At 38.1% G+C, this 17,595-nt stretch overlaps 1 protein-coding gene across 1 annotated transcript in view; it reads right to left on the bottom strand.

Moving 5' to 3' along the window:
• LOC136263147 (scavenger receptor cysteine-rich domain-containing group B protein-like) overlaps window positions 1-17,595 on the bottom strand; it is a 73,087-nt gene that overhangs the window by 1,205 nt on the left and 54,287 nt on the right. Inside the window, exons 8-9 of the mRNA XM_066057647.1 lie at window positions 14,139-14,304; window positions 13,269-13,441 (exon numbers count right to left, since the gene is read on the bottom strand). Of these exons, the coding sequence (XP_065913719.1) occupies window positions 13,269-13,441; window positions 14,139-14,304 (339 nt within the window). The remainder of the gene's footprint in view (window positions 1-13,268; window positions 13,442-14,138; window positions 14,305-17,595) is intronic.

The following is a 17,595-nucleotide window of genomic DNA, read 5'->3' on the forward strand; positions in this document are numbered from 1 at the left end:
ATTTATAAATTAAATTAGGTTTAACTTCTAGCTAGAGATCGGGGAGGATGGGAGTGCCATTAGGGCCGGAATAAAAAAAAAACTATTTGTACTTGTTTAGAATAACAACTGTTCTTGGGTGTGTGATCCAGATAGAGCAGTGTTTTACACAAAAATGCACTGCCAAAAAACCAGACTATATACAGGATAGCATATCTCACTGCATACTTATAATTTCAATATAAGTAACTAAATAACTAAAATATCTAGGTCCTGTGTAAGCAATTTTTAAAGTTACTGCTTGTGAAGAAGTTTCATCAAACTTTTTGTAGTTTCTTTGAGTGAAAACAAGCTCTTTGAAGGCTTGTATATCTGTCACTGGGAAGTAAAATGCCTAAAATGCTTCCACGGTCCCTATTAAATTTAATATACAGTATACAATATCCCATTGAACTTACAGCTTTTGCTGAATTTGGCTGCAGAAAACATGGCAGTGACAGCTGGAGCATGAGTAATGTACAGCTTGTGTTGCTACAACAACAATTTTTAATGTTGTGCTGTTCCAGCTACCTCAAACTACACTGTAGCTACACAAAAGCAATGAATGCGACCAGATTTTACAAACCCAATCCAAATCGCACATCAGGCACAATCAAACTAACACCACCAGTGGATAGCCACACTATCGTACTACTAGTTTTGACACTCAGTACACTCAAACTACTCAAGGCTGGTTTTAACAGACATCTTTTCTGGGTGGTGTAGAGATCTCGAATGGCAGTATCTCACCTTGTGGAGGGTATGGCGTGGCAAGAATTAGTCGTATACTGGTGGATGGCCTGATAATGTCGGCCAGATGTTTTTTTCTGTTGATTTTGCTACATATCAGCCACTAAGGAGCCAGCACAGCTCTGTAATCTTGTGTCTGGACTCCAGTCATGGTCTGCCTCCATTTTGAAGTCTATTTTCTGCCCTCCCCGCCACCCTCCATCCCCTCCATTTTGGAGTCTATCTCTAGCTTCATAACCACCCATTAACAGAGTCCTACTTTACATCATTTTCCAGGCTAGCACGCTTCATTATAGTGGTCTAAACACGTGCCCATAAATGGGATGTTGCGGTTTCATAAACCATAACTGTAGAACTCAATCCCACAAGATACTTGGTTTCTATTTAGTGCTGATCACTATCATGGCCTGTGGAGTCTATACCTATATCATTACCAACTGTGTTTACCACATACAATTATCAGGAATTGTTCAGTAATGACTGCTCAACATAATAAAAGCAGGCATATGCATATGCTGAAAATACACATTAAGCTTCTTGTCTGTTTCAGGGTTTTGCATTATAGTTCTGCCATTGAGAGAATCAACTAGTATGTCCAAGTGTTCAGTTTGCAAGTATGCACAAAATAGATCGCTTTCGGTGCTTTCAAAGACATACTGTAATGCCGCTGTATAGAGTAAGCAATTAATTATTGACCAACATCTTTTATCGGCCAACTTGATGTCTATTATCATCATACAAAATCCAGAATCAAATGTGGAATTTTGCAACACTAAGCTGCCTCATGCTGCCTTGTTTAGTTGTCCTATAGTATGTACAAGTTGAGCTGAATCCTGAAAAACAGCTAAAAGTTAAAAGTGGATTTTTTCTCAACATAGTTAACATTTCAGCCAACCAGACGATTAGTGGTAACAACAAAGGTGTCAAAAACAGACACATACGGTTTGGCTCCATTACAAGTTCAGGAAAGGGCTGTAATGAACAATGTACTCATATGGCTTCCCCATAGGAAATGTATACAAATGAGCCAAAATTCAAGATTGTGTGTAATTACATCTGTGAGTTATTAAATGTTTTTGAGGATTCAGCACATACTATAGAAGTTTACATCAACTTCTATCACGTTGTACTGTTGGCGAATAACAAGAGGTGTGTTATATATAACTTAGTCTCTATACACTAGTCTGTTATTCTCGACATGAAAATGGTATTAGTAGTGTAACAAGGTTAACCCGTGTGACAGCAACCTTCAAGTTGATTTAACAATCATCAATTTAAGTAAAGTATAGCGAGTAATATGTGAGAGAGAGTGAACCACGCTAAACTTGGTCTTATATGCTAAAAGATTACATCATAATAATTATTTAATATTATGTCACAATCTATATTAATCATCATCCTCTCCTTTAATGTATTCCCAGCATACTACCAACAAATGTATATCTACTAGGCAGCTGAAAGGTATCTTCTCGGCACATCTACATCCTCTGTGAGTAAAATTAATGCTCATCACTTGACTGCTGAGATACAGTTGTACTTTCTGTCTCTTGATCCTCCACCACAGATTCCAGCACTCTAGATCGTTCAGTACAAATTGTTAGTTGATCATTATTCTCCACACTGTCATCACCAGTACAACTATATAGTCAATTGATTATCATCCTCACCCTGTAAATTTTCGTCAATATCATCAACACTTGAATCCTCTAGCATCCAGTCAGTCTCTGAGTTCAACCCCAACACTGAGCAATACGCATTTGCAGGTGCTGAACAGACAGAGGAATCATTTGTGGACCATTTGCAATACTACTAGGTTCTTCCTGGATATCTGAAGGGCACAATTTCAATGAACTACTAATCGCTGCCTCCTACCTTGGCAGCACTAAATCCTATAAGTCATCTTTTTAAGAATCTTGAAGGGTCTACTCCAGGGGCAATGTAGCTTCTTGCAATAGCCATGAGGAACAACAGATGCATACAACATAACCAAATCTCCCACATTGAAGGGCTTACCATGACTTTTACAATCATACAACTCCTTCTGCCTATCTTGCTGTAGTCCCATTCTGTTATGCATACAGACCTGCCAATTATGCTCATTATTTTACCTATTATGCTATGCTGCACTGCTCAAAATTTTGCCTATTATGCTCAATATACCTATTATGCTCAATATTTATATCTCAGTTTCCAAGTTTTTCTAGTAAATTTGCATTTTATGGTATGCTCAATGCTTTCAAGCACTATTATGCCAGCATAATCAGTGGGTCCCTAGTTATGCACCAGCTCTTGCATAATCCTACCCTACTGAGATACAAAGTCAATAGCATTCTCTGTAGTCTTACCAACTTCACACAACAGGTCTACTGGTATCCTTGCCTTTCTCCCAAACATAAGAAAGAATGGAGAATATCTAGTGGTAGACTGAATGGTATTATATGCCATACAGGTAGCCCTCAGGTGAGATTCCCAATCTTTATTATTTCAACTACAGTTATGAGCATACTCAAAATTGTTTGGTTTGCCCTTTCCACTAATCCGTCCCCTTGAGGATGATATGGGGTAGTATGTGTTTCCGAATCTGTAATTATTTACACAATTCTTCAATTATTTTACTTTCAAATTGTCTGCCCTGGTCTGAATGAAGTCTATCTTGCAAAGAGAACCAATAAAACATCTCATTTAACAATTTATAAGCAACTGCCTTGGCTTCCTGATTAAGTATGGCCCATGCTTCCAACCATTTGGTAAAGTAGTCCTCAGCTACCAAAATATAACTTACAGTTTCCATGTTCGTTCTGAGAATGTCTATGTCAATCATTTCCATAGAGTACTGAATTGAACCTTAACAGGTTGCAAGGGAGCTTTACCATGTGGTGGTATAGTTTTCCGAGTAAATAACATTTGCCACAAGTAGCACACCAACTCTGAACATCGTTGAAGTTCCCAAGTCAGTAGAATCTTTCAACTTTGCCACTGTTTTCTCCATTCCAAAGTGCCCACCACCAACATCTTCATGGACCCCATGTAATATATCTTTCCTAAGGCTATCAGGAACAATCAATTGGGCCACTACATTGTACCTGCCACATTTTCAAAAAGTCAACACACAATCCCATCCTTGCTGATCCCAAAGCTAAACCATTTTTTTCCATTTCTGTCCTCCATAAGGAGATGGAGGCAAGTTGCCAGCTACCTTAGCTCTCAGAAAAGGTCCCACCAGGCTATCCTCAAACTGCTAGTTTCTGAGGTCTTGAAAAGTGTAAGCAGGTGACAGAGATGTAGTGGCTACAAAGGAGGCAAGCCACATCATTATGCAACTTGCACTTGCATTGTACTATGTATTTCAAAATCAAATTCTTCCAACTGTTGTAACCAGTGAGTCAATTGACCCTCTGACTCTTTTACAGTTCCTAATCCACACCAGTGAGCTGTGATCTGTATGCAGTTTGAATTGCCTCCCCAGCAAAAACAGTTGAAAATAATTTAGAAATATAATCACTCCTTAATGGATATCGCAGTACCTCCTCTCAGCTTTACTTATAAGGAACTAGTGATGTGCGATAATAAGTTTGCAACTATATTGACTAATCACGATAATTGCATCACGATATGATAGTTATCACGATAGTAAATCCAAATGATAAGATGCATAATGTAGCACTAATTTTACCTATTTTCTATGAATACGGGTAAAGGCACATCCTGTGTACCCGAATGCATATATGTCCTGCCAAAATACAGCAAACTTCAATCTTAGAAAACAGTTAGAATACATAATTGAATAAACAAATGAATGTTATAATTTTTCCAGTAATTCTGGTGAGGTAAGAATGTATAATATTGGTACTCACGACAATCACAAGCTATTATCATATCACGATAATGAACCACTGCGATACGATTATCACACTATCGATATTATTGCACATCACTATAAGGAACAGCTTGCATATGCCACAACATGTTCTTTACCATTGTGTTCCTGAGAAAGAACTGCCCTGACACCTCGGTTACTAGCATCTGTATCTATATAAATGCCTTAGAATAGTCAGGAAAGACCAATCTAATCCAAAACAGCCAAGCTGTAAAAAAGAGTGGCTGTTTTGTGGCTTTTTTTACAGCTTGGCTGTTTGGGATTAAATTTCACTTCTTTTTGTATTTGTATACCCCAAAGCCGGCCTATGGCAGGCTTTAGGGCTTCTAACCTATCATTTTTTTCTTTACCACAGGAAGAAGAATAGATGAAGCAGGGTGATTTCTTTGTAGCTGAACTCTCTACAAGGTGATCCTTCTAGCTGATCTCTCTACCGGATGACTTGTTTGTAGCTGAACTCTCTACAAGGTAACTTCTTCTAGCTGATCTTTCTACAGGGCGATTTGTCTGTAGCTGAATTCTCTACAGGGCGATTTGTTTGCAGCTGAACTCTCTACATGGTAGCTTCTTTGTAGCTGAACTCTCTACAATGTAACTTCTTCTAGCTGAACTCTCTACAGGGTGACTTGTTTTAGCTGATCTCTCTACAGGGTGACTTGTTTCTAGCTGAACTCTCTACAGGTGATTTGTTTGCAGCTGAACTCTCTTACATGGTGGTTTCTTTGTAGCTGAACTCTCTACAAGGTGACTTCTTCTAGCTGATCTCTCTACAGGATGACTTGTTTCTAACTGAACTCTCTACAGGGTGATCTGTTCATAGCGGAACTTTCTACTGGGTGATTTGTTTGCAGCTGAACTCTCTACACGATGGTTTCTTGTAACTGAACTCTCTACAAGGTAACTTCATCTAGCTGATCTCTCTACAGGGCAATTTATTTGTAGCTGAATTCTCTACGGCAGGGTGATTTTTTTGCAGCTGAACTCTCTACATGATGGTTTCTTTGTAGCTGAACTCTCTATTAGGTACCTTCTTCTAGCTGATATGACTACAGGGTGACTTGTTTCTAGCTGAATTCCCTACAGAATAACTTGCAATGTAATAATTGAGTAAATTATAAATGCAGCTGAATGCTTTCTTAGGGTGACTGTTCTATTAGAGTATCTCGATCTCGCATTTGCTACACGTAGTTGCCTTTCGAATCATAACTCAGTGGTTTGTAATCCGATTCTTCTGTGCTACTGCAAGGACTTTCTATGATGATTATTCCAGCTACATACTGATTTTCAACTCGTTGCTCTAAGCAGTTTGCCTGGTAGACACGAAAACTAATAGTTTTTTTATTCATAAAAACCGATCGTGTAATTTTGACACAGGTTGGGTTTTGTGTCATATCTCCATGGTCTTTATCCTGATTCCTTTCAAACCACAAAAAAGGCACTCCTACGATGGTTGCTCCATCTACATATCAATTTTCAACTGATTCCTCCAAGGGGTTTACCCTGTAGTCGTGACAGACCTTCAACCTTATTGTACGCACATAATCGGTCATAACTCCGTGAATGTTCATCAGATTCCTACCAAAGTTGGTATGGAGATCCGCCTTAATGAGCCCTTTACATGTGCCAAATTTCAGCCCAATCTGAGCACGCATTCGTGTTTTATGGCAAATTTTGCAAAGTGTGCGAAATGAAGATGAAGAAAAAAACAAAGAAATTAAATTGAACTTTTGTTCGCTCGTATCTCGGAAATGGCAGGAGCGATTTTCTTCAAATTTGGTATGTAGACTCCCCTAACTGGCCGGCACGTCTTTAGCAAATTTGGTTCCAATCGGGTTAGGGATCACAGAGCTACATAGGTGTGAAAATTGCATTTTCTTTCTTCCTGTTAATATACTCACAGTGTGGCGCGCCGACTTCTTGGGCCGCACGACACACTACCGTGCGTCTTGATACTGGTGCAAATACCAAAGCCCTATGTAATGTCTCAAATGATTCCTGACACTAAATAGTCCATTTAAAATTATGTACAGTAAGCTGGTACAATGGTCTTGAAATCTGAGCACAATCCTTAAGAAACCTTCTATAATAATTGACGGAGCTCAAAAATTGCTGCAGTTCCTGCTTATTTAATGGTGGTGGCCACTGGAGTACCTTTAATACCTTCTCTGGGTCAGTGGCAATACCTTCAGAAGAAACAATGTACCCTAAAACTTCACCACATTCTTACAAAATGAACATTTCTTAAGTTGTGCATCATGGAGCCAATTAAAGACTTTTAAATTCTGGAGGCGTTCATCACATGTGCAGCCCAATACAATAATATCATCAAGGTAAACTAAATAATCATGCCACTGTATCCCAGCCAACAAAATGTTCATCAAACATTGAAATGTTGTTGGACCATCACAGAACCCTAATGGAAGAACATTAAATTCATACAGACCATCTGATGTAACAAATGCAGTCTTCTCTCTCCTTTGGCTGCACTTTTACCTGCCAGTAACCACCAGCCAAATCTGAAGTGCTAAACAATTGTGAGCCAGACAGAGCTTCCAAAGTATCGTCCACTCATGGCAACGGATATGCATCCTTTCTTGTAATGGCAATAAGTTGACGATAGCCAATGCAAAAGTGGCTAATGTCATCTTTTTTCTTAACCAAATTATTGGCGAGGCCCATGGACTATTCGATGGAGTAATAATCTTTTTTTTTTCAACATATCATTTAGAAGTGTGTGCATTTCCTTTTTCAGACAATCTACAAAGTCTTTGACAAATAGGTGTAATATTTTCAGTAACAATCTTGTGTTGTAAAATATCTGTATGACCCAACTGATCCTTCGACACAGCAAATATATTAACATAATACATTAGAAGTGTACACAAAAGATGCTTCTGATGATCACTTAATGAAGTACTTTCCACCACTTCTTGAAAAATATCTTCAAAAGCAGACGATCCATTGCCAGTATCATGTGACACAGTAGAGACAGATACTCCACCATCTAGATTAATATCATATATTTTACTAACTTGTGATAATCAAAAGCTTGAACAGCTTCTGACAATGTAGCCACATTGGCTCCTGAATATCAAGTAATAGGCTTCCCTGTTGCAGTGTGCGAAATAACATCCGGACACCGGACAATTTCCGGTCAATTACACCAGGTGTCAGGCCATAATTGAATTTGTCCAGAAATACTGTCCTTTCAAAGTTGATAGTGTTAGCAATTGGGCTAGGAGGGAGGCCAGACATGATGGTATTGACATGTAATGAAATTACATATTTTTGGTTTGTACTGACCACAAACACATGCCCAAGTTAACCTCTGAGGTTAACAGTTTACTATGTTGTGCCAGCCTACTTGTATCAGTCACCTGTACTACAGTAGTAAAATGTATATTATAACCTGATTACAATTAGTAGCTTTTACTTGTGGTATCCATGATCACCAGCACAACCAGTTTTAAGCTAAAACGAACAAGGCATCAGTGCATCTGTTCATATTAGGGATAGAGCCACTATATATTATAAGCCAGGTAGCATAAGCAAAGTTTATGACCATATACGTAGCTATATCATTCTAAGGCAAATAGAAAGCATTGACTGAAGTCCTCATTACTCCTTTCCTACAAAGGCCCAATTGATTCCAAAGAAACCCTTTCATGTGGCCAGCAGCTACCCTTTAAAATGCTGTACTATCAGTGAATGGTTGATAAGTAATCAGCTCTACAGTACATTGGTGGCCGTGGTAGAAACACAGGAAAGGAGAAACAATAAAAGTTAAAATGTCTGGTCAAATTGCTTGATGTCCACTCAAATTTCACAATGCCCTGACAGTACGACAGGACATGTCTGAAAAGTTATTTCACACACTGCTGTTGGGTTTAATAGACGTAAGTACAGAACTACCATCTTTTACCAGAGCTCTTGCCACAAACAAATCAGAATTCTTTAAATTACTCTCTAACACAGAACAGCTACTGAGATTCTGGGTGCATCCATTAACACAAGCTGAAATTTCCATTTCACTGTAGCTATGTAGGAATTTTAACATTTTCTTGCACCTTAACAGAGAAGACACACTGAGATTGATCATCCACCTGTGTGTACCCCTGATTATGAGTTGAACTATCTTGTTGAGATGACTCGACATTACTCTCTTGTTGGAGTAACTCAACATTATCGCACATAAGTGATGCTGCATCAACAATACCAGGATCAGTTTCATCCTGACATACTGTACATAAACAAGGTCAGCTGCCAGATTCCTGTTCTGTTGTAGAAAATGTAAGGTAAAAACATGTCCAACACCTGTAATAAATTAATTGTTTGTGTAACAGATCAACAGTACATTGTGACAGTATATCTAAACCAAGGATGACTTCTGTTGTTAAAGGGTCAACAGCTACAACTGACAGCTGGAATTTCTCACCCCCAGTCACATCAGCAGACCCAAATACCTGCAACTGACTACCCTCAGCACTAACAAGCCTCTTCTGATTCCATGGCCTTAAATTCTGTTAAGATTCTTTACACGTCTCCCAATTATCCTTACGGAGCATAGTCAGGGAAGAACCCGAATCTACCAAAAACACCACTGCACTACCATTTATTGTAGCTGTAACTGAAAAGGACATGCTAGGATTAATAAATGACACAACAAAGTTGAACAATTTAAATGTCTCAAAATACCCTTGTCATTTCCCTTTGGGGCCAGGGCGGCCTCCCCAAGGGTTGTCAGTTTCCCTGACTCAAGGACTTCTTGGGCTGGGCACAGCCCCTAGCAAAGTTCCCTTCCTATCCACATCAAAAACATACTACTACTCTTTGCTTTGTTGTTGTCTCCCAGTCTGACAGGGGTTCCTGTACCCTCCTCCTTGGAGCCGTTTGCTTGGATGATTAATTCCTCTAGTTTGTCTAACCGTACCATCAACTGTGTCATCATTTCCAATGAAGCACTATCATTTGATTCAACACGCACTGATGGAACTGCTCCAGCACTCGCAGGAATGGACTTAATTAATTAAGAAAGACTAACACTCTAAAGTAATACTAACAGCAGCCTCAGTAGTTTTTGGCTTCCTCTGTTTTATGCTAAAAAGCCACCTGTTCATTATCCAACTGAGACAAATATCTCTGTAGTGCTAGCTGCTGCCAAGTTTCATCATCCAACGAAGAATATACCCTAACTCCCATGACAAGTCCTCACCAAAATCTGGCCAACTTTCGGTCTTTGCTTTGTATCGCATCTGAAACTCTGCAAGATACAGATCCCGATGACTTTCAGGTTCAAACCTTTCTTGTAGAGATTTCTTAGTGTTCTTGAGCGTCATACAAGCAGTTACAGAAAACTTCTTGTATGCCATCAAAGCCCTCCCCTTAAGACGAACCTTCAGCCACCTCAGCTTCTGTTCATCATCCTAACAGTTTATCTCAATACTCTTAAACTGGTCCATCTAATCTCTATTATGACTTCTCCCAAGAAGTACTCCGGAACAATTACTGGCCTACTTTCAGGTTTGCCCTCTGAATATGACATTGCACTCTAGTTCTCGCTATCTTACCAACTATGCCACTTGTAAAAAGGTTAACCCACGTAACAGCAACCTTCAAGTTGATTTAGCAATCATCAATTTAAGCAGAAGTATAGCAAGTAATGAATACAAAACTAGAGAGAGCAAACCACACTAAACTTAGCCTTATACAGTATTATTACATCATAATATTCAATGCTATGTTACAGTCTATCATCACTCATTACAGTAGTGTACTGAACTTTATCTGTGTTGTTTCTTATATTGCAGTGCACACTGAGCCTTATGCACAACACTCAACTCAGGCTGCTGTTATTCAAAAGGCTCAATAGCGATTGGCTCTGCTGGAATAATCACCCTAATGTTTGTTTACACAGTGCTGGTCACTGTAAAGTGCTAATAATAATAATAATAATAACATGTTCACCTCTGTTTACAAGAAATTCATCACTGATAGGGCTTGAAATTCGTGTCCTTATAACCATGTTGGATTAGTAGTGGCTGTACAAAGACAGCTGTTAAGAATCATTTATTTGCACTAAGAAGACAGAAAGTCTAGTTGGAAATGATGAACAATGGAGATAACTAGCTCAGAAAGCAATGTGAATCAAAGTAAAGTCTTATGAGACTATCTAAACAGCAGGAAAATCAACTACAAAAGCAAGAGTAAGCTGGAAGAGTGTATATTTGTAATTACACTCACTTTCAGGCACTATTGAGTAAAGTACACTTGGTTTTTAGAGGTTTGAAGACTTGACACATGCTGTCATGCTGTCAAGTGTTCAAGATATGTTACACTGTTCAGCAGCAAGGTGTACATAGTGGATAGTAATCCCATATACAGTAGATAGGAGTTGTTTGTGATTATCTAAGGACAAAGAGCTTGTATGTCATTAGTAACATTGCTGTATGGCAGGAAGCAAAGTAGGCACAGCTCTTCTCAGTTGCACCAGGATTACTGTGCTGACCTTTGTATCATCCTTGATGAAATATTAGTGCTGTTTGATTTGTTTTTAAAAAGTGTTTGAAGCATCCAAATACTGAAGTGTTGCTTTATTAGAAATTGATTTCAGAGTATTTTGAAAACTACACATACTATAAGACTTACTTGAAATTTTGGTGGAATTACAATTAGTACTGCTTGTATATACTATTGGCAAGATTTAGTTTTGAAATGTGTGGGAATGCCTAGCAAAATACATTAAACTGGATGATAATTGATGTACGCAAGTTAGCAAGTGGATGATAAACACTGATAATTGATCCTGTACACCACTGTCTGGCCGGATGCACCACTATATGGGGAGCTGGTATGTTGTGGACACCTACGTAGAGTATTAAATTACCTATCGCAGGGTATAAAAAGTTTGTGCATATCTTGTTCTAAACAAGAATCCCATAAGTTGGCATACAACATGCCCGATAATTGATTGCTTACACTAGCAGCAACATCTGTGGATTTGCCTGTAACTGGCACAATTAAATTACACAAATACTGGCACAATTAAATTACACAAATACTGGCACAAATGTTTGTTGCACCAACCATAGAATAGCCGATAGACTAAGTATGCATGACAATGCACTGCATTACAGCTTTCAGCTCTAAGTCACTAAAATTTTACCTCGGTTTAGCTAGCTAAGCTGCTCAAAGCTGCTGGTTTAAAATTAATTGGATGACAAAAGATGCATAGAAGCACTCTGATTTCCCATCAGATGTATGGTTTATAGCAGTCCTGATCGCTAACCTAGCCAGTGTGTCAATAACTGTGGTTTATCGGGAGTTGATTAGAAATAAACATTTAAAATTCATACATTGTTACTGGCATTTCTGAGAATAGCACCACACAGTGTGCTGCGTAAACATTTACAGCAGTAGTTTGATGAATGAAGGTTACAACTATATTATATTTTAGTGCTTAGTGACATAGATACAACCAAGGAAACTGGAAATTCAGTATGAAATGCTGACTTTATACTGCATAAAATTGAAACAGTCTAACAGAGAATTTAGAGGTTCTAATACAGTAGTATGCTTAATTCTAATAGAGCAGTCATGCATACCTCACCAATTAAATATTTTATTTAGGCTATGCAGTACACACAATACTCTTTTTACTACCATATAAATGACATCACCTGATACCACAACTCTATTGTGAATATTTTGTTTCTTTTCACCTATATGGAGGTACTTATACAGTGTTAGACTGAAAGCATTAAGACCCGGCCAGTGAGGAAATGGTTTGGCTTGTAAAAATAACACACACACATGCACGCACACACAGTGCAATCCACACATTTCAATATAGGCAAGTGGTGTCATTTATACATTGTACATACATACTTTTGTTAGGAAAACTATTTGCTATCTGGAACTATTTACACCATATGTGACCGGTTCTGCAAAAACAGGACATAATCGCATATTTTTCCAATTCCTGTTTATTAAATATTTATAATCTACTTAGCCAAGTGTACCATCTGACAAGGTTCCAGCCTCATATGCCAATAACTTTTGGAGTTACAGTCTTACAAAGTAGCAACAACAGAAATATCGATATGTACAGCAAGTATAGGGAAAATAAATTGCAGGCGCTTACAAAAACGATTGTAACTTACAAACGGATTGAGGTACAGAGCTAAACTTTTCACTATCATGTTCGCCATGAGCAGGGGAATCAATTACTGGTATGTTTTTCCTTTACTCGCCCTTCTTCACTGCATACAAAGGCGATATCCGTGAAGAAAAATCAATCGCGTACGATCGCTTTGACATGGTGTAAACAAACACTCATACCTTACGTATCCTTGAGGCCACTACAACAAAACAAAGATTTTCTAACCTCTCTTGACCAGGCGAATAAGATGATATCCAGGTTTTTATTGTTAGTCCCTTCCTTCACTAAGAAAGAGGAATTTAAAAAATTTACAGAATTTTTTCAATAATACGCAAGTATTTCACCCAATGTAGTCAATGCTTTATACTGTAAATTTAGGCTTGTGCGATTATGTCCCTTTTTCGCAGATCCAGTAACATATTGTTTACAGTTTCATTCATCATCTAATAAAACAAAATAACTTACAGCAGCTGAGCAAAACATTACCAGAAGAGCAAGAATTTGAATATGAGCAATTCTGTTCTATATAACAGGAGCTCAAAGATGTTTCATATCCAGTACAACTTGTGTAACAAATAGCAGCTGGTTCATATGATGACTGGCAGTAGTAATAATAGTAGTGGTAGTAATCTCCTCCACTGGAAAGTAAGTTATTACATAATTATTAGGTACAGTATGTCATCAATACTTTGATGCTATACACCACTGACTATTGAAGACTGCCACAGGCCAGAGAGCTGGTACATTTTGACACCTAGAGTAGTAAATTGCCTATCGCTGGGTGTAAAAAGTTTGTGCATGTCCTGTTCTAAACAAGAATACTGTAGGTTGGCATACAGCATCAATAATTGATTGCTTATGCTATCATCTAAGTCTAAGCTACCACAAAACACATAAGCATGTGTTTATGTAACTAAATGCATGCACTCTACAGATTAAAATGACTTCATCATAATTGTGTAAATTAATATTGCAAAAACCACTGATAGCTTTATGGTGCATGCCAAACAGTCTTGAAGGGCTTCTACAAATCCACCTCTAGAGAAAATTTTGTACATATGCATAACCAAGAGTACTATTATGAACTCTTGACATAACTTCCAAGTTATGGTTTTTTACATCCATTAATATGCATTTGTGTTTATAAGATTTCATATGTATAACCTGTCTTTAATCATTTAATTGAAATTTGATGAGACTAGTATAGCCTTGTTGCAAATCTCTCAGCTTAAATTGTAATAATTCTTGAATGACTGTACATTGTAGAAATTATCATAAACAACATTAGGATATTGCATAATTTATATGTATTTATTTCTTTAAAAGTTTGCTTACCATGTAATAAAATCACCATAATCGTAGCCTAGCTGATTACAAGCCACATTAGCAGCTCTCCAATCAAACCCACTGCTACACACCATACCCCAACTGCCATCATTTAGCTGAAACATTAATGTGCCATGTGAACTGGTGCCGTCAGTCAGTCGCAATTCACCATAAGCTGTTTACAATAACAATAGTACTTAATCCAATATAAGTATTGACACTGTATTACTATATACACTACTTCCCCGTATAACTTTTATTTCCTTTCCAGTATTTTTGACCTAGCCTATAAACAAATAGGACCTTTATTTGAGACTGGGCGTTTATTTTAGATTGCCCCCGACAGATGCCCAGCATTTAATTGAATTAGGGTGGTGGTAGAACAGGATTACTGCATAGAAAACAGTGATCAAGTGTGTTGACTATATAAACAAGTGTAGTCAAGGCTTAAAATGATTGGAAAATAGTTGTATCATACATATCTGCATGCACTCAAGACTTGTATGGACTACTCACGTGATTACTCGTAGAGCTATTATCCCTCAGAAGGATCTAAACTCAAGCAGCAGCAACAAGGAAAACAATTAATTAAAGCCATTAACAGTAGACTCAAGTAATAGCCCGGGCCTCTATTTGAGACCAGACATTTATTTCTGAAGGCGCTGGAAACCCCTGGCTTATAATCGAGACAAGAGTTTAATTGAATGCGGCTTTTACACGAGGAAATACAGTACCAAAAATATGTATATTAGGGATCATGGAGGTTTGGTTTTTTGCAGCCAAAAATATCACACAAACCAAAAGTGCCTTTAGTACAACCCTAAATGCTTCCAATAGGTAGCTACAATTTTTATTTTTTAATTATTCAATGGAACTTTTTTAATGCCTGCCTGCCTGCCTGCCTGCCTGCCTGCCTGCCTGCCTGCCTGCCTGCCTGCCTGCCTGCCTGCCTGCCTGCCTGCCTGCCTGCCTGCCTGCCTGCCTGCCTGCCTGCCTGCCTGCCTGCCTGCCTGCCTGCCTGCCTGCCTGCCTGCCTGATGCATTCACTCGATAACTACTACGGGTTTGATTTTTTCAATGTTTCGACACCACTTCACCCAGAGATGTGCCTTTTAGCATACCACAGCATGTAAAATGAACACATCAAGGACTTACATTTGTCCTCTTTTGTGACCTATTTTTTTTTTGCTGACTGTCCAAGGTGTCGATTTGTGGTAGCATGATGCATATACATGTGTGCCTATGACTACTTTATTGGAGTATGTATTTCCATCTTCCCTGCTTATCTTGAGTTAGCTACACAATATATAGTAGAGTGGCTAAGCAAGAAATTTTGATGAAATTGTTCACTTTGTGATAAAAGCACCAAAGTTTTCTGTGGATTTTCAGTAAGGTACACTAAATCATTTGAGATATGGTGCCATGTCAAACATTTTGCATGTTTTGAAACTTTAAATTAGGTTATAAGCTCATTTCTAGCTGGCCAGGAAACCATACAAGTGCATTCAAATCTTTGTTTTGCTTATATAGCATTGATGTATTTTAAATTTACATGTGCAATCAAAAAACTTTCGAAGTGTGGTAAAATAATCTACTTCTAATATTTTGGTGTCAAAAGTACAGGCACAATCCGATGGAAATAATATATCGCACATCTATGGCTTCATATACCATGACCCTCTGTGCTTCTTAACATGGCAACCTAATGTCCTGGATGAACCCCCTGGATCAGCTTTTGGATATGACCATCCCTTGCTCATCTATTCAGATGCAAAATCTCAGTATGTTTACAATTGAGCACTTTATGGCTTCCCCAATACATTTTCTGTGGCTTTTACTTTTCAGATTCTTTGAGCATGATATGATTGGTATTTTATATGGCACCATATCTAATATGAAATACTACAAATTAAGCAAAATAATGTTGTACCACATTTGACACTTTTATCAAAAAGTGAACAAATTTTTTGCTTAGCCACTGTACTAATAGATTAAGAGGTGTGATTGCCATATGTCTTGTTGACCACACAAATTGCAGCTAGATCATTGAGGGATGTGGTCACTGTGCTCTGATTGTTTAAGGGCATTGCAGTGTGTTCTGATCATTTAAGAATGTGGTTGCCATGTGATAATTTTATCCACATGAAAACAGCTAAGCTGTATAATTTGCGCATCATTAAAATTTATTATTACTTTTTACACCAAGGCTTTTTGAAGGCCACACCCGTTTATACAGCTTGACCGTTTTGTGTGGATTTCACTTTTTTTTGTATATACCCCAAAGCCAACCATAAATAATTGGCTTTGTGGTTTGTTTTTACACAAATCATTGCAATGAAGATGATATAATCCATAGACAAATCACTGCTCTAAAAATGCATACCTACCAATCTGATACAAAAACCAGTTTACATACTGCTTGCTTGTTCATGGCACAGCCGATCTGTACCAAAATGACTATAATACTGGCTAGTTTTTGATTAAATGGAATACTAGAGAAGTTGCAATAGTATCAAACATTACGGTCATACCATTTAAGTAGGAATCCAGGTAAAATTTGCAGATGCCGTCCAAAATTCCGCCTTTAAAAACCATCCTAGAGTTATCTTACGGGATGAAAATCACTTTTACGGAATAGTACTAGTCCATATAATACATAAAACAGCATTAAATACAACAAAACACTTACAGATGGCCGGATATAGAATTTTTAAAAATTGCCAAAACTTGGAATTTTAGACTGACTACCTGACTGACTGACCACAGTCGCAAGACTAGAGGCCAAACGAAGCAGTGCACAGCTACCATTTTACGCCACAATAACAAATTCACCAGTGGGATGTGCTTTTTGGGGTTCCAACGAGTGTGTGCCCTCTGCGCCTTGTATTTTCTTTTATCTTCAATCAGGCTGCTTATCTTCTTCTTCATCCAACGAAACCATATTGAGGCATTAATTTTCCATATCAACACATTCTTTAAGCAGCATAATAGATACCACAAGATTATTTAAGGGGCTTAGACTACACTACTTAGCCATTATCAAGTTACGCTTGTTTGAAGGCATCAATCAGTCAGTAAAAAATTCTATTGAATAAATTTTTTTTTAATTTTTAGTAGCAATCTATTGGAAGCATTTAGGGTCATATTGAAAGCACTTGTGGGCTTGCTAACCAATACTGCCAAAGTGCCAGGATGGTATTGTGAAGCTGATTTTTGGGTGATATTTTTGGCCAGAAAAAACCTAAACCTCCATGATCCCTAATCAAGACACACGGTAGTGTGTTGTGCAGCCCAAGAAGCTGCCCTGCCACACCGTGAGTATATTAACAGGAAGAAAGAAAATGCAATTTCACACCTATGTAGCTCTGTGATCCCTAATCAAATTGGAGCCAAATTTGTTAGAGAAGTGCCGGCCAGTTAGGGGAGTCTACATACCAAATTTGAAGAAACTCGCTCCAGCCATTTC

The sequence above is a fragment of the Dysidea avara genome, chromosome 8, assembly GCF_963678975.1.
Source record: "Dysidea avara chromosome 8, odDysAvar1.4, whole genome shotgun sequence".
NCBI classification, from domain to species: Eukaryota; Metazoa; Porifera; class Demospongiae; order Dictyoceratida; family Dysideidae; genus Dysidea; species Dysidea avara.